This window comes from Cyprinus carpio, chromosome A1, assembly GCF_018340385.1.
Source record: "Cyprinus carpio isolate SPL01 chromosome A1, ASM1834038v1, whole genome shotgun sequence".
NCBI lineage: Eukaryota > Metazoa > Chordata > Actinopteri > Cypriniformes > Cyprinidae > Cyprinus > Cyprinus carpio.
The window spans coordinates 3,831,315-3,848,941 of NC_056572.1; the positions used below are offsets into that span (position 1 = coordinate 3,831,315).

The window sequence follows — 17,627 nt, forward strand, 5'->3', positions numbered from 1 at the left end:
CCTCCATCTCTGGTGGCTGTATGTTTCTTTGTCATTCTGATCAAAGTTCAGTCTTTCTTATATTAACAATAAAGGGAACCTTGAACTGATGTTCAACCTTCAGAGGCTAGACAAAAATGGCCACACATTTGCTGTTCATCATTTTTGCATGTAAAACAGCTTTTTATGACCACTTAGATTCTTTGATGTAATCACATTTTTGTGTGTTGTTGTTGTTCAGATTGCATATCTTAAAAAGTCACCAAGTGAACCACTTAGTTTGAGGAAACCGTTTTATTGAACTAAAAATGTGTGACTGGTGCACCAGCCTTCTGTTGTTCAAAATATGTACAATTTTCTTTTTCACATTCTAAACAAATTATATATCAAGTATGCAAGCTATATGGAAGCTTTTCTTTGCAAGCCCTGATCAAGATAAAAACAAATATGTGACTATTTCCTACAAAAAAAAAGAAAGAAAAAAATCAATTTTTTTACTTAAAACCGTCTCACTCTTTTTTTTTTTTTTTTTTTTGTCTTTACTTTTTGCACTTGTGCATGCAAATTCCTTACAAAAAAATTATAAAATATAAAAAAAAGCAAATTAATTGTTATTTTTAGACAATACGGATAAACTTACAAAAAAAATACATCACTGAAAGAAGTTTATTAGGTTTTAAAAGGTGGAGTGACAATTATTATTAATATTTATTTTTAACTTTAACTTTTTTGCAGATGGAAAATCGCAGCTTGAACATTATGGCAATTTTCATTGTGCAAACTCTTCCTTTAAACTGGAAAATCTCTTGGTTCTAAAAATGAATGTGTAAACAAGGATGGGCATAGTAAAACATATTGTTCTGATATCAGATTGAGGTGGTTAAGATTAGTTATATGATAAGACAGATTAAGATGTAATTGGAGAGAAAGTGGCACAGAAATGAAGCAAGTAAAATGAGATCTTAGTGGAGAGGAGGAGAGGGAGTTGAGATGGAAACCATGAAGAACAGAAAGATAGAGAGGGAAGAGCATTATGAAAAAAAAAGTGAGAGAGAAAGCTACAGTATAAAGCAAGAGATAAAGCAAGCACTCTGGAGGAGTGGTCTTCAATCTCCTCTAAAGGATTTAGAGTTGAATTCACCATCACACTCGAAACACACACACACGCACACACACCTGCTGTGGATATGCCGTTCACTGTTGTGCTTGATGGACCCGCGCCGTGGGGCTTTCGACTTATTGGAGGACGGGACTTCAGCCAACCCTTTACCATTGCCAAAGTGAGTGTGTGTAGATTTAACAGTTTTGGACTTAATTCAGTGAAAAACAAAAAGTGCAATGTGCATTGTAAAGAGCTTTTGCATGTCCACAAGGGCATCTGACTCATTTGTAGTATCTTACATCACCATATAGACATAAAAAAATACACTCAATCAGACAGCAGACATGACTGTTAAATGACTGACCTGTTTTTGGAAGTGTGTGTTCATATGCCTTGTTTTATATTCTTTTTCTCAGTGATTTAGAATGGCCATCTCTTCTATAATAATAACAACAATAATGTGTGTGTGTATATATATATATATATATATATATATATATATATACTGTATGACCCTCACCCTAAGCTCAATTAGAAAAAGAACACTTCATAGTGCATAACGATATTGATAAAGGAATAATACAATACATAAAACATACAGGATGAGTAAAAGAAAATAAATCATGAAACTGTGTACAACAAAATCTGGCATGAATTGAGGATTGCAGTATGTCATCCCTTATAAAGAGAATGTTTTAAGGAGGAGAACAATGGCTATCCTCATGCTCTATTTATGTGTGTAGCTAAAATTGCTGATGAATCATTCACTGGAACTAACATGTGGATCCTCACACCTGCTGTGGCAGTGGATTTGTGTATTCTGCGTCTAAACAAATGTCAGAGCGAGTCCAAAAGAGAAAGAAAGAAAGAAAGAAAGATAAATAGACAGTCAGGCAGATAGATAGATAGATAGATAGATAGATAGACAGATAGATAGATAGATAGATAGATAGATAGATAGATAGATAGACAGACAGACAGTCAGACAGACAGACAGATAGATAGATAGATAGATAGATAGATAGATAGATAGATAGATAGATAGATAGATAGATAGATAGATAGATAGATAGATAGATAGATAGATCTATTATTTGAAACCATGATTTCTGTCTTCCTTGAAACTCAAACTCAAAAGGTGAATTTTTGAGGAACATCCTGGCTGCTCTTATCCAAACTGAGGCTGAGGCTTTTGTGTTCCATGGAAGAAAGGCATACAATATCTTTCAAAAAAGCTTCTTTAAATTCACATGAAAACTGAATCTTCAGACAATAATACTGTTTTAAAAAAAATGTATTGTTTAAATAACTTTTAAAAGGTTACAACCTATTACATGATCAAAACTCCAGTGTTGAAATACACAATGAAGTGATTGTGCTGATCTGTTTGCGCAGAGGTTTTATGCTTTTGTTCTCTGTGCAGCTCTAGTTTTAGATTTCTACTTTGCTTTAATGAGATTTCACACTTGGAACATTCTCTGCTCACTCTGCGGTTCAGCATGACACTGTTACTTAATCTCAACTTTGCACAGCCATTTTTGGTCAAACACCCTCCTGTCCTCTGTCTCTAGGCCTTGGGAGTTGTTTTTACTTACAGCTAGGACTGTAATCTGGACTTTATTAATCAAAGTATGTTTGGAAACCAGGCCTGTTTTACCCACAGCAGGTTGTTGAACTGCACTCAAAATGTAAGAGTGGGATCTGTTGGCCTCAGAAATGACAATAGACTGTGGAACTGTTGGAATAAAACTTGAGGTCATTTTTTATATATCTGTTAAGTTGGATTCTAGAAACCACTCACCAATTTATTATGAAACCAGGCTTGATATATTATGCAGTTGAACTTCTCAAGTAAACCGATCTTGTTTTAAGCATGTTGAGATATTTAACTAGAAAACAGACCTTTGTATTGTGAAAATCATCTTGATTTAGTCTGTTCTGCTCTGTTAGTAGAGCAAATGCCTTCCAGTGGACTATATTTGAGTTCTGAGCATATGAGGTATAAAAGTACTGGTGCATTTGTATATTAAATTAAAAAAGATAAAGATGCTACATCTGGGATGAATGGATGAGAGACTATAAGAAACATATTGAGTTCTTGATCTGTCTTTCTGCTTGTGATAAAGAGCTCATTTAGGAGTCAGTGCCTGATTCAATGCCAAACCAGTGCAGTTCCACAGATAAACCCCACTGCACCCAGAATGCATTTTGATATATGACTAATATGATGGATGCACCTTTACATTTGGTTCTTATATGGTTATACATGCCATTCTGCTCATGTAATGCAAATAATGCAGTGCATGTGCAGTTTCATATAATTCATCTGTAGCGCTTCATTCTGAAAACTGATAACAGCAGGACTGCAGAACTTCTCTGGAGACTGTTATTTCCTCAGCATGTTTACTGTGGAGAGTAGTTTACATGGGTGCACATACCAATGATGACAAGGACTTACATATACACACATACACATTCAGACACACACACACACACAGTGTCATATGCTAACACTTTCAGTTAGCTCCTGCTGATGTTGTCTACCATTTTGTGTTTCCAGATATCACCAGGAAGTAAAGCTGCCAGAGTCAACCTCTCTCCTGGAGACATCATCTTAGCAATAGATGGAGTTTCTGCAGAAAACATGATGCACTCAGAGGCCCAGACTCTAATCAAGGATGCCACCCATCAGCTCACACTTACTGTTGAGAGGTCAGAGGTCACCTTTAGATCCTCTTAACTAGCTGAACAGCAGCACATGAGCTTGCACTCTGCACCACATAAAGGGGTAGCTGATGTGCATTAACTTTTTTAAGATTTGGGGTTTTGGGTTTTTGAATGTGTTCAAATAAATATATTCAGACCAATTAAAATGTAATTGTTTTGCAGACCAGAGACTAAGTTGTGGTCACCAAATGTCACTGAACACAGCAAAATCCATCCATTTAAAATGAACCTAGAGGCAGAGCGACAAGTATGTGTCTTCATATTTTATGTATGATGTCTATTTGTATTGTGTGGTTTAATGTGATCAATAATGCTTATAATTTTGCCTGACAGGAGTACACACCAATAGGAACAGGCCATAATAGAAGGGCTTCACCCTTTGTGGCCGCAGCCAACCTTGATGATACGCGTCAGGTGGTGAGCCCAACCTACAACTCCCCTATTGGCCTTTACTCTTCAGGCAATATCCAGGACGCCTTACAAGGACAGCTCAAGGGCCTCATCCCTAGCAAACCAGAAAGGTGAATGTTCGAACCTGAACTGAGCTTCTAGGAAATGTTAGTAGTTGTTAGTAGCACTGAGCTGATCAGGAAACATTGCTCAGTTATCATCATGTATTGAAATATAACATCTAGTTTGATTCTATGAAGGAGACTACATTGAAATTACGTGTGTGTAGTCCCAGGAAGCTTAGCAATATAGAGGAGTCAGATGTATATCGGATGCTGCAAAGAAGTGAAGATGAAGATGAGCCCCATGAACCACGACAGTCGGGATCCTTTAAAGCCCTGCAGAGCTTTATCAACAGTGAGGGTATGACATACTGTACACACACTGCACAAAAACAAAAGAGAATGCACAATTTTTAATAGGTATTATGCAACATACACACTCGGATGTGCACTACACACTGAAAAAAAATGGTGTAGGATTTACTTTGAAACATTTTTTACTCATAAATTGCTAGTATATTTATAATATTTATATTTATAAATATAAAAACAATTACAAATAAATTGCAAGGTTAACACACTGAATTAAACACATTGAATTAAATGTGGCATTTTGAACAACTAAAATAGTATTTTCTTGTAAAATATACTCCAGTAATTTTTGTTTGAACTTTGAACATTTATTATTTGCAGTACACAAGATACTATACTAAATATTAGATGTAACACTGATCTACAGCATCAATATTATATTAAACAGTACACAGTTCCACAGTTACATACTGTAAGATAAAACTGTTATCCATTATTATCCATTAAATATGACAAAATTAGCCATTAGCCAACCTTGGAATATTTGCGAAAGATATGTCATAAAGAGAAAAATGTCAATTATACACACATAAGTTTAGTGACATTTTCTGAATAGATGTAATGCACGTTACTGAATACTAGAATCAGATAACAATGTTTAGGGTATGCATATAAACAATACTTTCAAAATCTGCAATTGACTTGGGATCATTCAGATTTATATACTGTAATGTAAACGTTGACTGGTACTGGGATTCAGATTTTTTTGATTGACAGGTACACGTCCATTAGTGACAAGGAAAGTCTGTGCACCCAAGACCAAGCCATCTGCTCCGGCGGGGAACTTGCACAAGCTACCGATGTGTGATAAGTGTGGTAACGGCATAGTGTAAGTCAGGCCACTTGAGTCATTGCTCATTGTCAAAACTCTTATTTTTATATTTATTCTTGGTAATACATATAAGCCACCAAGTATTTCTTCTACAGAAGAAACAAATTCTGTCAAATTTGTATCCATGTGTACACCTAAAATGAAATGAAATGAAAATAAAATTGCACTACTGTTCAAAAGTTTGAGATCAGTAAGATCTCATGAATCCAGGTTAACATTTCTATCCCCCTGTCTCTTTTTCTATGGCTCTCTCTGATTGGCTCCATCTCTGTTTTCTCAGTGGGACGGTTGTGAAGGTTCAGGACAAGTTTCGTCATCCGGACTGTTTTGTGTGCACCGAATGTGAGGAAAATCTAAAGCAGAGAGGATACTACTTCATAGATGATGAGCTATACTGTGAAATCCACGCTCATGCCCGGGCAAAACCTCCTGAGAGTCCCGACCTTTGACCTTCTCGTTGTTCTTCTGAATGCATGAGGGCACCAAATGCAACTCAACTACTCAGTGCATGAAAATCTTGTTTAAAACCACAGACACAAAAGTTTTACCACAATTCATGTACAATCATGTCAACCAAATACTGAGAGACACATTTATGGATAGTGCATTGTCATGTCATGTGTGCTGTTTTGCACTTACTTTGTAGGAATAGGGTGTGTTGACTGAAATAAGTTTGTATGAATAAAGTTTTGTTTTTGGAGAATCATAATATCTCGTCAAGTGTGTTTTAACAAGACGTGGGGAGCATTTTCCTAATGTGTCCTTACATCTTTGCCATTATTTTTGATGTCACAAGAAGAATTTATGGATTCAAATGTGTCAGGCATTTATTCATTTCAATTCAAAATTCCTTTATGTTCTTCTTCTGTCGTCACTTGTCAAGAAAAGTCTGCTTTGGAGTATTACTGCCACCTGGAGTGATGTACTGTCCTGCCATGGCCTAGCCAAATATAGCTATGTATCATATTCATAAATACAAATTATTTATTTTTATACTTTTTACATAAGATGAAAAAATTAACACAAGTGAAATTTACATGCATTGTAATTATTCTGTTTTCTACCCAGATCACATTTAAAAAATGTTATTACAAAAAAAAACAGTTTGGACTTAACATTTACATTATTGACGATCGATTGTCAATATTAGCCTCAGAAACAATTCGTACTAACACGCGGTTTATATTTATTATTTACGATAACATAATTAGACATGCGATCGACTACTGAACAGAGACAAGAGGGCCTGGATAAAAAATAAAATAAAGTATAAAAAAAACTTATAAAAAAATAACGCGGCGACGTACAACAGTGACGCGAACCGCACGAGAGAGACTATCGTTGCCATAGATACACACATTAAACTAATGTAAAATGTAGAAACAAATTATCAGCAAGTGTCCCTCTCTTCGCGGTAATGTACTTTTTCACCCACAAAGAGATATCTGGATATCCTAATGAGACGAAAATTACTAAATATTCGGTGCTTAAAGTGATCTTGCAATCATTGTTACGGTGGGCTACAAAATAGGCTGTATTGTAAAAATTTTTATATTTATTTACTCATGCTTTGTTAATATTATATTCCTTTTCTATATCTAAATATTGAATAAAACCCTGGTTATAATAATGATATGTTATAGTTATCTTTAGGCTATTTGTATTGTTGGTGTGAACGGACCTTAAATTAGTTTTAACATTACTTAGTCACGTTGTTTGTTGGTTGGTTTAGTTACACAGTTAATGATAAAGGTCTATTTCTTGTTTTTGGTTAAAAGCAAGAAATAAAATGAGTTCAAATGTAAATGCAATTAATTGCATTGGGTTGCTACTCTAAATACATTCGAGATAAACAAGGTTATCCTTTTCAGGAATCCCACACAAAAGGAAAGAAGTCGTTGTGTAACAGGCATCAGTCCACAGGGTGAAGCAGAAGTCGAATAGCTTTACATAGACTTACATAGACAACGACACACAGCAGAGCTCTCAGTGCCACCGACATCATGGACAAGTCTAGATTTTCAGACAATAGTTTACAATGTGGGTTCAATTCTACCCCTGCCATGCAAACAAGAGGAAGAGGAGGAGACCAGGTTATGGACAGCAGGTCCCAAGCAACCACAAACCTTAAAGAGACCGTGCATCTGGAGGAGGATAATAAGAAAGAAAATAAAGCCATGAAGCATGAAGCAGGCTGTGCTAAACAAACCCGTAAGTGTCCATTTGAGGCCTATTTAGTAAAGTGCACACAATTAGAGAAGGAAAACCTAGAGGTTAAAAAGAAGTTTAAAAAGATGGAGAAATATTCCAGAGAATGCAAAACAGATCTGCAGAGATTTGTGGAGAAGTTTAAAGAGTTTAAAAACATCAACAAAGACCTGGACACAAGGAACAAACAACTTCTTATTAAAAACCAGCAAATGAGGCAAAGAATTACAGAGGTCTTAAAGCAGAACATACTTCAGTCTGAAGATCTGGAGACAGTCTCATGCTGTGAACACCAGGAGAAGCAGCAGCTCAGAGAAACAGCCGTTGTTCTCCAAGACAAGGTTAAGAACTTAACGGAACCAGTCAGGAAATCTCAAAGAATGAAACGGGATTCAGAAATAGTCGAAGAGAGGAAGACAACGCAGCTACAACAGGAAAACCAGATTCTAAAAGAGAGACTGGACCGCAGCAGTCAGGCCATTAAAGATGCTGAAAGTAGAGCAGAGAGAGTTCAGGAGCAGCTGGATGAACTAGAATGCTGCCTGCTCACTGTAGAGACGGAGAGGAATCTACTGCGTCAGGAAGTAAAGAGGCTCCATCAGGAATATATCAGCCTTACTAACAGCATCTCACTGCAGCTGAAAGGAAACAACAAACCATCAGAGCCTTGCTTTACAGTCCACCACAGCAAAGTCCCCCAGCTCAGCATCCTATAAGTAAGACCAGTTGAAACAAACTGTACATTTTGATGAAGATTTTGATTATGTTCACTATTTACAAGTTGGCTTTATTTTTAATTGTTTTCTTACTGATAGGAGGAGACACAACATAGCAGATAAAGGTTCAATTTGAAGACATACAACCAAGGAGAAGGACAAAATACAAAGACCTGGGAAAAATATCTGGGAATCTTACTGAGACAGATATCACACACACACACACACACACACACACACACACACACAGAGAGAGAGACACACAGAAACACACACACACACACACACACACACACACACACACACACGCGTATATATGTAAAGCGTTTTTTGTTATTTTAAATCGTAGTAAATGTTATTTAAATTAATAATATTCTTTCAATAAATATTAAATATTATTGTCATACATTCATAATTGTTTTTGCCATTCATCTTCTCTCCCACAACTATTGTTTCTTTTTACTGTTAAAGGCTAAAAACTAAATAAACATTCTCAAGCAATATTACTTGTTCTGAAAGAACATGCATTCTTTACTTTCAGTTAATTTATTAAACAAAAAAGTCGTACTGTATATTTTTGTCATTGCCTTGTATTTGGATCATTTACACACTGCGCGGTCACAGTCAGGTCAGCAGGGGGCAGTAACAGACTGTATTTTCCCTGTGACACGAAATCAACTTTGCGAGGAAGATGCGGACGTGTTATGATACGTCATCAAAGATGTCAGCCTCCTGGTGACAGCAGCTGAGTTTGATCATTGGTCGAGGGACTAAAAATGGTAATAAGCTAATTTGAAACAAACTGTTGTAGGAAACAAACCGCTTTCTTTCATGAAACCATGTTAATGTTTATGAGCTACGTTAGCCTTTTGTCAACATATGCTTCAGAGAGAATTAATGAATAGCAAGTGAAAGTCGTGAACATTTGTCAAGTATGGTATGGTGCTCTGCAACACACCATGTGAGAAGTGAACACACCGTGAAACACACACCCGGAGCAGTGTTTATCCAGAGCCCGGGGGCGGAGCAACTGTTAGCCTTTTGTCATTCACTCCCTCCCACCTATCCTGCTTCAGAGAACCTTCTGAAGATCCATACTCCCAATTAATACTTCCATAAAAAGTAGCAAGATCCATACTCTCAATTATTTCTGTCTTAAGCAGTTAATGTTGCGCGTTTTGATTTCCTCAGGTTTATTCAGAAGAGTGCGACTTTATATTTCGATTGAAAGGAATCTTGGAGTTCGCTTGCCAGCTTGACAATCCAAATGGTAAAGCTCAGATTATAAAAGGATGAGATTGATTTGAAAAACTTTAAATTTTAACTTTATTTTATGAAAAAATGTTTACATATACGCTGGTTTTTATTTTGGCAGGCGTACAAAGTCAAATCACCATATCAAAAAGTTTCCAGGATCTCCGATCCAAAGTATCATCAAAAAATATTGTTTTCACTGTAAGTAACAGTCCAGTATTAATATGGCCTAACACTGGTTTCCAGTCGAGTGTGGAAAGCTTGACAGAAGCGTCAGCATGTGGAGACATTCTGCAGTGGATAGAGTAAGTACTGTTAATTCTTTCATATCTTTAATGTTTGTGAATGTAGAGTATTATGTAGTATGCATCGTAAGAATGTATGATACTAAGTATGATACTTTCTTGTTGCTGTACACAGGTCAGATGATGGTGGGAGCAAGAAGTCATCAAAAAAGAAAGATAAGAAGAAATCTGGACCTGTGAGAGTCTTTGACTAGATTGTTTGAAAGGTGGTGACTGTTAACAGATACTCTAACAGTAACTCTCTGCTGTCCATCTTTATGTAGACTGTAGTGAATATGAAGCTGTTGTTTGAGGTCACAGAACCTGCTGGGAATACAGCTCCTAGTCTCATCCGAGTGAGCACACAGCAGCATTGTGTGAAGATGCCACTGCCTTTAGACTGTGCTCTGTCTGTGACCACTGATGAGAGATTGGCAACGTGAGTTGTTGCTGTTGTTTTTTTGGCTCAGGTTGTCTTAAAATTGTTGAGGTTTATAAGGAAGTGTTCCTCTGAATTGAATGATAAGATCAGGGTTGTGAAGTTCAGCACAATCATTGTGTGTGTGTGTGTGTGTGTGATTGATCAGTGTGTGTACAGGGCTGGTGGAGGCATTAAATAAGCAGTTAGCAGACATGGAAGAGGTTGTGCTACAGTACAGAAAGGGCTCATCTTTCCTGGTGCCACAGCCATTTCACTTTCAACTGCCTGAACCAGCTGGACTCATTACTGTAGTTTACCCTGCAGGAGTGCCAGATAGCCAGCTACAGGCCGTCAGAGAGGTAAGACATGAACAGATGTAGTACCATTCAAAGGTTTAGGGTCAGTAAGAATTTAAAAAAAAATTAATTAATACTTTTATATAGCAAGGAGACATTAAAATAAATAAATAATCCTGAAATCCTGAAAAAAATTTATCACATTTTTCACAAAAATGTTAAACACCACAACTTTAATGTCTTTAACATTCATAATAATCAGAAATGTTTATTGAGCAGCAAATTAATATATTAGAATGATTTCTGAAGGATCATGTGACACTGAAGACTGGAGTAATGATGCTGAAAATTCAGCTTTGCCCTCACAGGAATAAATTGCATTTTAAAATATATTTAAATAGGAAACCGTTATTTTAAATTGTAATAATATTTCACATTATAACTGTTTTGCTGTATTTTTTTTTTTATTTAAAAAAAGCATAAGAGACCTGGACTGGTCTTTTCAAACAATTAAACATGAATTAAACATACCGACCCCAGACTTTTGAACACTAGTGTACACAGTACACACACAACATTTTCATCAGAGGAAGCACAATGTCTCAATCCTATGAATTGCTGATTATTACTGATCCTTGTGTGGTCCCTAAACCAAGTCAACATCCTATGTGTGTAGGATCTGCACAGGAAGTTTGAATTACCCTGTGACAGGCCATACCTGAGACGTGCCAATGCCTTTCATTTCCCTGATGCAGCTTATAAAGACGGTTACCTCCGCAATCCCCACATACACCTGAACCCACCCAACATTGAGGATGCTAAGGTGAGATTTTAATAAAGGTAATAAAGTAATATTAAAGTGTAATAATATGAATAATTCACCCACAAATGAAATTAATTCATGTCATTCCAAACATGCTAGCTTATTTTTTTACCTTTTTATCCGTGGAACACAAAATGAGAATTTTAAAGTATGCATCATAAATGTTCCATACATCTTATTAAAATTATATTCCAAGTCTTCTGAAGTCATATGATAATTCTGTATGAGAAAAGATCAAATCTCCCCTTGTACTTAATTAAAAATTTGGCTTGTTAATTTCAAAATGGAGACTTTAGACACATCTGATTGACATTGATGACAGATACTAAAGAAAATGACATGGGTGGTAAGTAAAATGATGGTAACGTTTTCATTTATCTGTAAACTATGCTGTTTGAAGGTGGCTGAATATGTCATGAGCACTTTTTAAAGTGCAAAATCTCTTGATGCCAAAATCACATTTTAACCATTAACAATCTTGTCTTTGTCTTGTGTTTCTCTCTGTAGCTGTATCTGGTGCAGGGTGTGTACAGTTATCATCACTACATGCAGGATCACGTGGATGATAATGGCTGGGGATGTGCATATCGTTCCCTTCAGACTATTTGCTCTTGGTTTCAGCAGCAAGGATATGTGGAGACGGCTGTGCCCACACACACACAGATCCAGCAGGTAAACAAAATTTTCACTTTATGGGATGGCGTTCAATTTCTGCTGTCTTGTTCTATGTATTTAAGAGGAACAACCCTTGTTCCAACCATACACTGTACATTTGGTGCTTTTTCAGGCTCTTGTGGATGTTGGGGATAAAGAGCCACGTTTTGTGGGTTCACGTCAGTGGATTGGCTCCATCGAAGTTCAGGCTGTCCTTAACCAGCTGCTGGGGGTCACCTCAAAGATCATGTTTGTCAGGTAGACAAAGTGTGTGTGTATTGACTAGGGTGGTAATGGCCACAACAGATCATATTGGAGTGTTCTGAAAAACTGGACGCGTTTTTTTTTCTTCTGTATACCACTGCACACAAGTGACTATGCAATTTGGTTAAAGCCTGGAATACTCTACACAACTTTTAAGATCTGAACAAATTTTAAAAACTAGGCGTCATACATTTGCGTAATTTGTAAATGATTACAGAAAAAAAAAAAACTGGGCATCATAAACTAAACAACTAAGGATCACACAATACCAGACACAACAACAATATGTAATATCTAAATTTAGCTCAAAATAAAATATCAAGCAATCATGGATGGCAATCATAGTCTGAAAGCTAAAACGTTTGAAATATTATGCAATTTTCTGTGAAATCTGTCAACTCTGACTGCTCCATTGGCTCTGACTTTCGGCAGCTAGTGTCAACTCTTCAAGACTGAAAATCGGGGCAAAAGTCCAGTAGTGTATTCCAGCTTTAAGCTTAACTAAAGCTGATGCAAGATTATGATGAAATAGATTTACAAGTTTCTGAATAGTTTGAATTTTTAAAATGATTGTCTTTCTGTTGAACAGGGATCAGAGCTGGCAACTAAGGGCAGAGAGCTGGCCAACCACTTTCAGACTGAAGGAACTCCTGTCATGATTGGTGCGTTAACATTGTTTAGCGCCTTCCTTCAACTTGTAATTGGATAGGAGCAAGGTTTCCCCTTCAAAAAAAATTATATTATTATAATGAACATCTGATCCAACAAACTTGCAGAATACGCTAACATTTAAAACTTTGGGCTTTGCTGGTCTTTTCTATTTCTTCTATTTTTTTATCTCAAAGAATACATACATATATATATATATATATAAATATAAAAATAAAGCCAATATTTTTCTCACCAGGTGGTGGAGTACTTGCACACACTATTCGAAAAAAAAAACAAATATTTTTACCCACCAGGTGGGGGAGTACTTGCACACACTATTCTAGGCGTAGCGTGGAGTGAGAACACTGGACAAATACGCTTTCTTATCTTGGACCCTCACTATACTGGTGGAGAAGACCTGCAGACCATCACTGATAAGGTACATTTCACAATGTCCCTACTCTAGTCAGACCTTTTCATTTTAATGTAAAAATTCTATAAAATTCTATTCTGCCTTAATGATAACAAGCTACTTTGATAACACCAATAACAATAATCTTTTATGATATTATTCCATTATACCCAGACACATTGGATTTGAAGTGTATTATTTAAAACATCAGTTAATAGTTCAGACATTAGAAACTCTTTAAATTGTGTCCGAACGACAACAAATTATAGATTTTGCTGCACCTAAAGTTTCTCTAATGTCCTATTTATATTCCTCTCCACATAACTATATTATGAGGTATAGCATTGGTGAATTAATAGCTCAGTGTTTTAAGCAGGTCATTTGTTAATGATGTGCGTTTGTATTTTCTTCAGGGCTGGTGTGGATGGAAGGGGCCAGAGTTCTGGGATCAAAATGCCTATTACAACCTCTGCCTTCCCCAGAGACCCAAGACCATTTGAGTCACATGCATGACACTTGTTCGCTTTTATTTTATTTTTTTTTATTTTATTAGTCTCAATGAGTGCAAACCCACATGTCACAGAAAAGGGATTTATTACTCATTGTCATTATAATGTTTTAAATGTCTGTGCCTATTTTAACATCTGCTTTGAGTCACGCTAAAGGTTATGTTGATTTCAGCAACATCTTGCATGATTTTCGGTCCGGCTGCAAATGGATGATATTAATGACATCATATCCTCAAGACTGCCCAAGTGTACAAGTTCATCATACATCACATTCACAAGATATCTTTGAACATCTACGCAAGATAAGGCTTCCTGCAATTCAATAAAAAGATACTGCAGCTAAAACATCTTCCTCAAACAGTAAATGTTTCCTTATTCATTGATTATTGCACAGTCTCTGACTTTTCTCAGAGTGTCTTTATTAGCCAAGCTTGGAGGCAAGTCAACTGTCTTCTGTTCTTCTCATTTCCACTCTGTCATACGTTTTGTTTTAAACTTTGTCATAAAGCATTTCAGTGACATCAAGGTTTTATATGATTGGTTCACAATACACACGTGATCCAAGTTCAATTTTTCTCACTTTTTCCTCCAGAAGTCTCCCCCTTTTAAGAAAATTCTCAGCCTTTTCCTTGATTCCCATCTGCTCTTGTTGGCAGGTATAACGTGCTGAGCACATTGAGCTCTGAGCAGTTCTACAGTACCAGTGTCAGTCCTTCCTCTCGTACTTAAATCACTGACCCCAGAACAGTCAAGTTTTGACTGTTGAGGCTACAGTATAGGCTCAATACCAAATGTCCACCGGTCTTTGAATGGCATACTGATACATCTATTTACCATTCACTCCAGTAATGTTTAAACAGCCTATTTTAAATTTAAATTCTCTCTCTCTTTATGAGAACATTCATCACCAGTCCCTTGCTTTCTTCCCATCTTGAGCACTGGAGCCCGCGCAGCCTCTCTTCTGTCCTGCGAGAGTGCTGCTCAGTATGTGCCGTTCAGAGAGGGATGATAAAGAAGCGTTCTTCAAGTCCCGTGTTCTGCGATGCATGTTCAGAAACCTCCCGCACTCATCAAACCCACAAGACCATGCAATATCTTCAGCAGTCTGTCCAGCGTTGTTGCAAATGCTGAATGGAAAAGGAAGAGTTAATTGGAGAAGTGTTCATATTCATAAAATATTTACAGTTGACTATAATCGATAACGTTTGCTTTAAAGGGGAAACAATGGGACATTCCTGTTATGTTTGAGCTCTTTTGAAAATGAATATGCCCTTTTATGTCTAAATTTAGACTTTTTCAGTAAGGGAGTTTGTTTTGTTTTTGTTTGTTTTTTCAATGCACCACCATTCAAAAGTTTGTGGTCAGTCATTTTTTTTTTTTGTAAAGAAATAAATGCTTTTATTCAGCTAAGACAGATTACATTTATCAAAAGTTTTTCTTTTCATCAAAGAATCTGACAAAATATCATGGTTTCCACAAAAATATTAAGCAGCACAGCTGTTTTCAAGACTAATAATAACAATAATAATAATGATAATTTCTGGAGGCTGGAGTAATTCAGCTTTGCCATCACCTGAATAAATTACATTTTATAATATATTAACATATATTAACAGAGAATTTAAATTCTAAAAATATTTCACAATATTACTGTTCTTACTGTATTTTTGATTAAATAAATGCAGCATTGGTGAGCATTAGAAATAAAACCTGAATGGTAGTGTATATAAAATAAATATTTTATATAGAAATACATTTTATATGAAAATTTAAATATTTCAGCGTCTTTTGATTTAGTAAATTTTCATATCTTTTAAAATGTTAATAAAATATTACATAATATTTATATTGTATTAATATTATTATTTTATTTAATAAGATTAAATGTTGTAAAGTGAGACAAACCAACTTATATCATAAAACTTAACAGAATTCATAAGATCCAATATCTGGTCTCGTTTGGACTATTTAAGTGACACCAAAAACAATAGTAATAATAATGTTTTTTTTTTTTTTTAATGTTGTAATGCCAGAAAATGATATTGAGAACATGAGAAAAATCTATTAAGCCGTAGCCAATAAAAACAATATTCTCAAGAAAAAGTTGTTAAAATGTTATGATTATTAGAAGTTATGAAAAATATGATTTCCAACCAATATGATTATAACATGATATAGAGACATTAAATATACTGCATAAATACATATTGAGAATATTTAGCAGTTTCTCTCTGCCAAACAAAAGCTTGAAACAGGAACTATCAAACCATCCACTTACTCGAAATGCGCATCACTTGCCATCAGCACACTGATGCACTCCAAACTGCCCGCTCTGGCTGCTTTATGCATGGGTGTCTCTCCATTCGCGTCCAAGAAAATCACATAAAAAGTTGAAAAAATCACACACACACACACACACACACACAAAAATGTAAAAAAAAAAAAATAATAATAATAATAATAATAATAATAATAATAAAAATATATATATATATATATATATATTATATATATATATATATATATATATATATATATATATATATATATATATTGCAAAGGGCCTGGGAATTCTGGTTTGCATCAGCAAAGGTTTTAAACACCCAAAACAAGCAGAAATCCATCACCACCCATTCCCAAAATTTGTACCTGCTGGTTTGCATCAGCACCGGTTTGCAACAGCCAAAGCAAGCAGAAAGCCTGTCCTCCGCATGCCGCGAGATGAGCAGGAGATTGTCCGGGACCATTCAAACCTCCGTTCACCGCAAACCCGCTTTCAAAAAGATTACTCATGCAGTCCAGCTGAATGGATATACAATGAAACACAAACAACATTTACACATACAGACACTGTTTTCTAAAAGTTTTAAAGCGCGTTTTGACAAATAGTATGCCTATGGCTTTCGTTTTTAAATGTTTAAAACGCAGGTTTTTTTTTTTTTTTTTTTTTGTTGTTACTTGGTTAAACATGATTCTGACTTTTCATACCCATAATAGTTTCAATGAAATAAATTGACTTACCGACTCTGTCTCAAGCAGAAACATAGCTGAGGTCTGGATAATTTCACAAAGAATAACGCCGTATTAAAGTTTGACTGGGCTTGACACAGTCACTCCGCTGTTGATCTGAAGTGTTCTGCAATCAAACAAGCACACAGATCCACGTGACCTTACAACGAAAAAGCAGAGGTACAAAGCTATTTAGACCACGTTGTTCTACGACACAGACCAATCAGCATCAAGAATGGGCAGTCGTTGTCACGTGACTCTGCATCAATCCTACAGCTTGCGAAACAAGCTGTGCAGTTCCACACGTACGCACTTTTGCATCAATTCACAATCACTCTGAGATACTCATACTCTGCTTTAATAAGTAAATTTGATAAAGACATTTTTACAACACGGTCTTATTTGAGGGGGGAAAAATATATAGTTGGTAATTTGAAGTTTAAATGGGTGGCTCAGGGATAAATAATGTTATTGTTGGATTGTGCAGATTTTTATTTTTTTTACTTCATGCTTATGAGTTTATTATGAGGGGCCGTATAGGCCATAATTATTGAAAAGCCTCTTAAAACACTATTGAAACGAAAAACATTGATCAACCTTAGTGAAATTCATTCATATGCATAACTGAAAAACCTCTTACATTACAGTGAAACGAAAAACAT

At 35.8% G+C, this 17,627-nt stretch overlaps 4 protein-coding genes across 4 annotated transcripts; 3 read left to right on the forward strand and 1 right to left on the reverse strand.

The window, feature by feature from the left end:
* Window positions 1-1,075: 1,075 nt before the first annotated feature.
* On the forward strand, window positions 1,076-6,173 carry pdlim3a (PDZ and LIM domain 3a). Its single transcript, XM_042766901.1, has 7 exons — window positions 1,076-1,259; window positions 3,642-3,793; window positions 3,971-4,055; window positions 4,142-4,329; window positions 4,488-4,621; window positions 5,350-5,461; window positions 5,745-6,173. Exons 1-7 carry the CDS (start codon window positions 1,167-1,169, stop codon window positions 5,911-5,913), a joined length of 933 nt encoding a protein of 310 aa, XP_042622835.1. The 5' UTR covers window positions 1,076-1,166; the 3' UTR covers window positions 5,914-6,173.
* A 611-nt stretch (window positions 6,174-6,784) lies between these two features.
* On the forward strand, window positions 6,785-8,631 carry si:dkey-256e7.8 (mitotic spindle checkpoint protein MAD1). The gene is made up of 3 exons (XM_042766910.1): window positions 6,785-6,878; window positions 7,336-8,388; window positions 8,488-8,631. The coding sequence occupies exon 2, from the start codon at window positions 7,468-7,470 to the stop codon at window positions 8,386-8,388; it is 921 nt and encodes a 306-aa protein (XP_042622844.1). The 5' UTR covers window positions 6,785-6,878; window positions 7,336-7,467; the 3' UTR covers window positions 8,488-8,631.
* Window positions 8,632-9,018: 387 nt separating this feature from the next.
* On the forward strand, window positions 9,019-14,303 carry ufsp2 (ufm1-specific peptidase 2). The gene is made up of 12 exons (XM_042766776.1): window positions 9,019-9,167; window positions 9,580-9,658; window positions 9,764-9,947; window positions 10,063-10,123; window positions 10,211-10,365; window positions 10,514-10,706; window positions 11,320-11,466; window positions 11,974-12,138; window positions 12,254-12,378; window positions 12,970-13,046; window positions 13,350-13,474; window positions 13,861-14,303. Exons 1-12 carry the CDS (start codon window positions 9,165-9,167, stop codon window positions 13,945-13,947), a joined length of 1,401 nt encoding a protein of 466 aa, XP_042622710.1. The 5' UTR covers window positions 9,019-9,164; the 3' UTR covers window positions 13,948-14,303.
* Window positions 14,025-17,140, reverse strand: ankrd37 (ankyrin repeat domain 37). The gene is made up of 4 exons (XM_042766993.1): window positions 16,978-17,140; window positions 16,606-16,758; window positions 16,235-16,326; window positions 14,025-15,083 (listed from the first exon to the last, which is right to left on the reverse strand). The coding sequence occupies exons 1-4, from the start codon at window positions 16,999-17,001 to the stop codon at window positions 14,861-14,863; spliced, it is 492 nt and encodes a 163-aa protein (XP_042622927.1). The 5' UTR covers window positions 17,002-17,140; the 3' UTR covers window positions 14,025-14,860.
* Between the last annotated feature and the right edge of the window lie 487 nt (window positions 17,141-17,627).

Coding starts and splice junctions, on each gene's coding strand:
- pdlim3a (XM_042766901.1), top strand. CDS start 1,167: ATGCCGTTCACTGTTGTGCTTGATGGACCCGCGCCGTGGGGCTTTCGA. Junction 3,794..3,970: donor CTCACACTTACTGTTGAGAG/GTCAGAGGTCAC, acceptor ATTGTTTTGCAG/ACCAGAGACTAAGTTGTGGT. Junction 4,330..4,487: donor ATCCCTAGCAAACCAGAAAG/GTGAATGTTCGA, acceptor ACGTGTGTGTAG/TCCCAGGAAGCTTAGCAATA.
- ufsp2 (XM_042766776.1), top strand. Junction 12,139..12,253: donor CACACACACAGATCCAGCAG/GTAAACAAAATT, acceptor GTGCTTTTTCAG/GCTCTTGTGGATGTTGGGGA. Junction 13,475..13,860: donor TGCAGACCATCACTGATAAG/GTACATTTCACA, acceptor TATTTTCTTCAG/GGCTGGTGTGGATGGAAGGG.
- si:dkey-256e7.8 (XM_042766910.1), top strand. CDS start 7,468: ATGGACAAGTCTAGATTTTCAGACAATAGTTTACAATGTGGGTTCAAT.
- ankrd37 (XM_042766993.1), bottom strand. CDS start 17,001: ATGTTTCTGCTTGAGACAGAGTCG. Junction 16,759..16,977: donor TTCTGCTTGAGACAGAGTCG/GTAAGTCAATTT, acceptor ATATCCATTCAG/CTGGACTGCATGAGTAATCT. Junction 15,084..16,234: donor GCAAGTGATGCGCATTTCGA/GTAAGTGGATGG, acceptor TTTTCCATTCAG/CATTTGCAACAACGCTGGAC.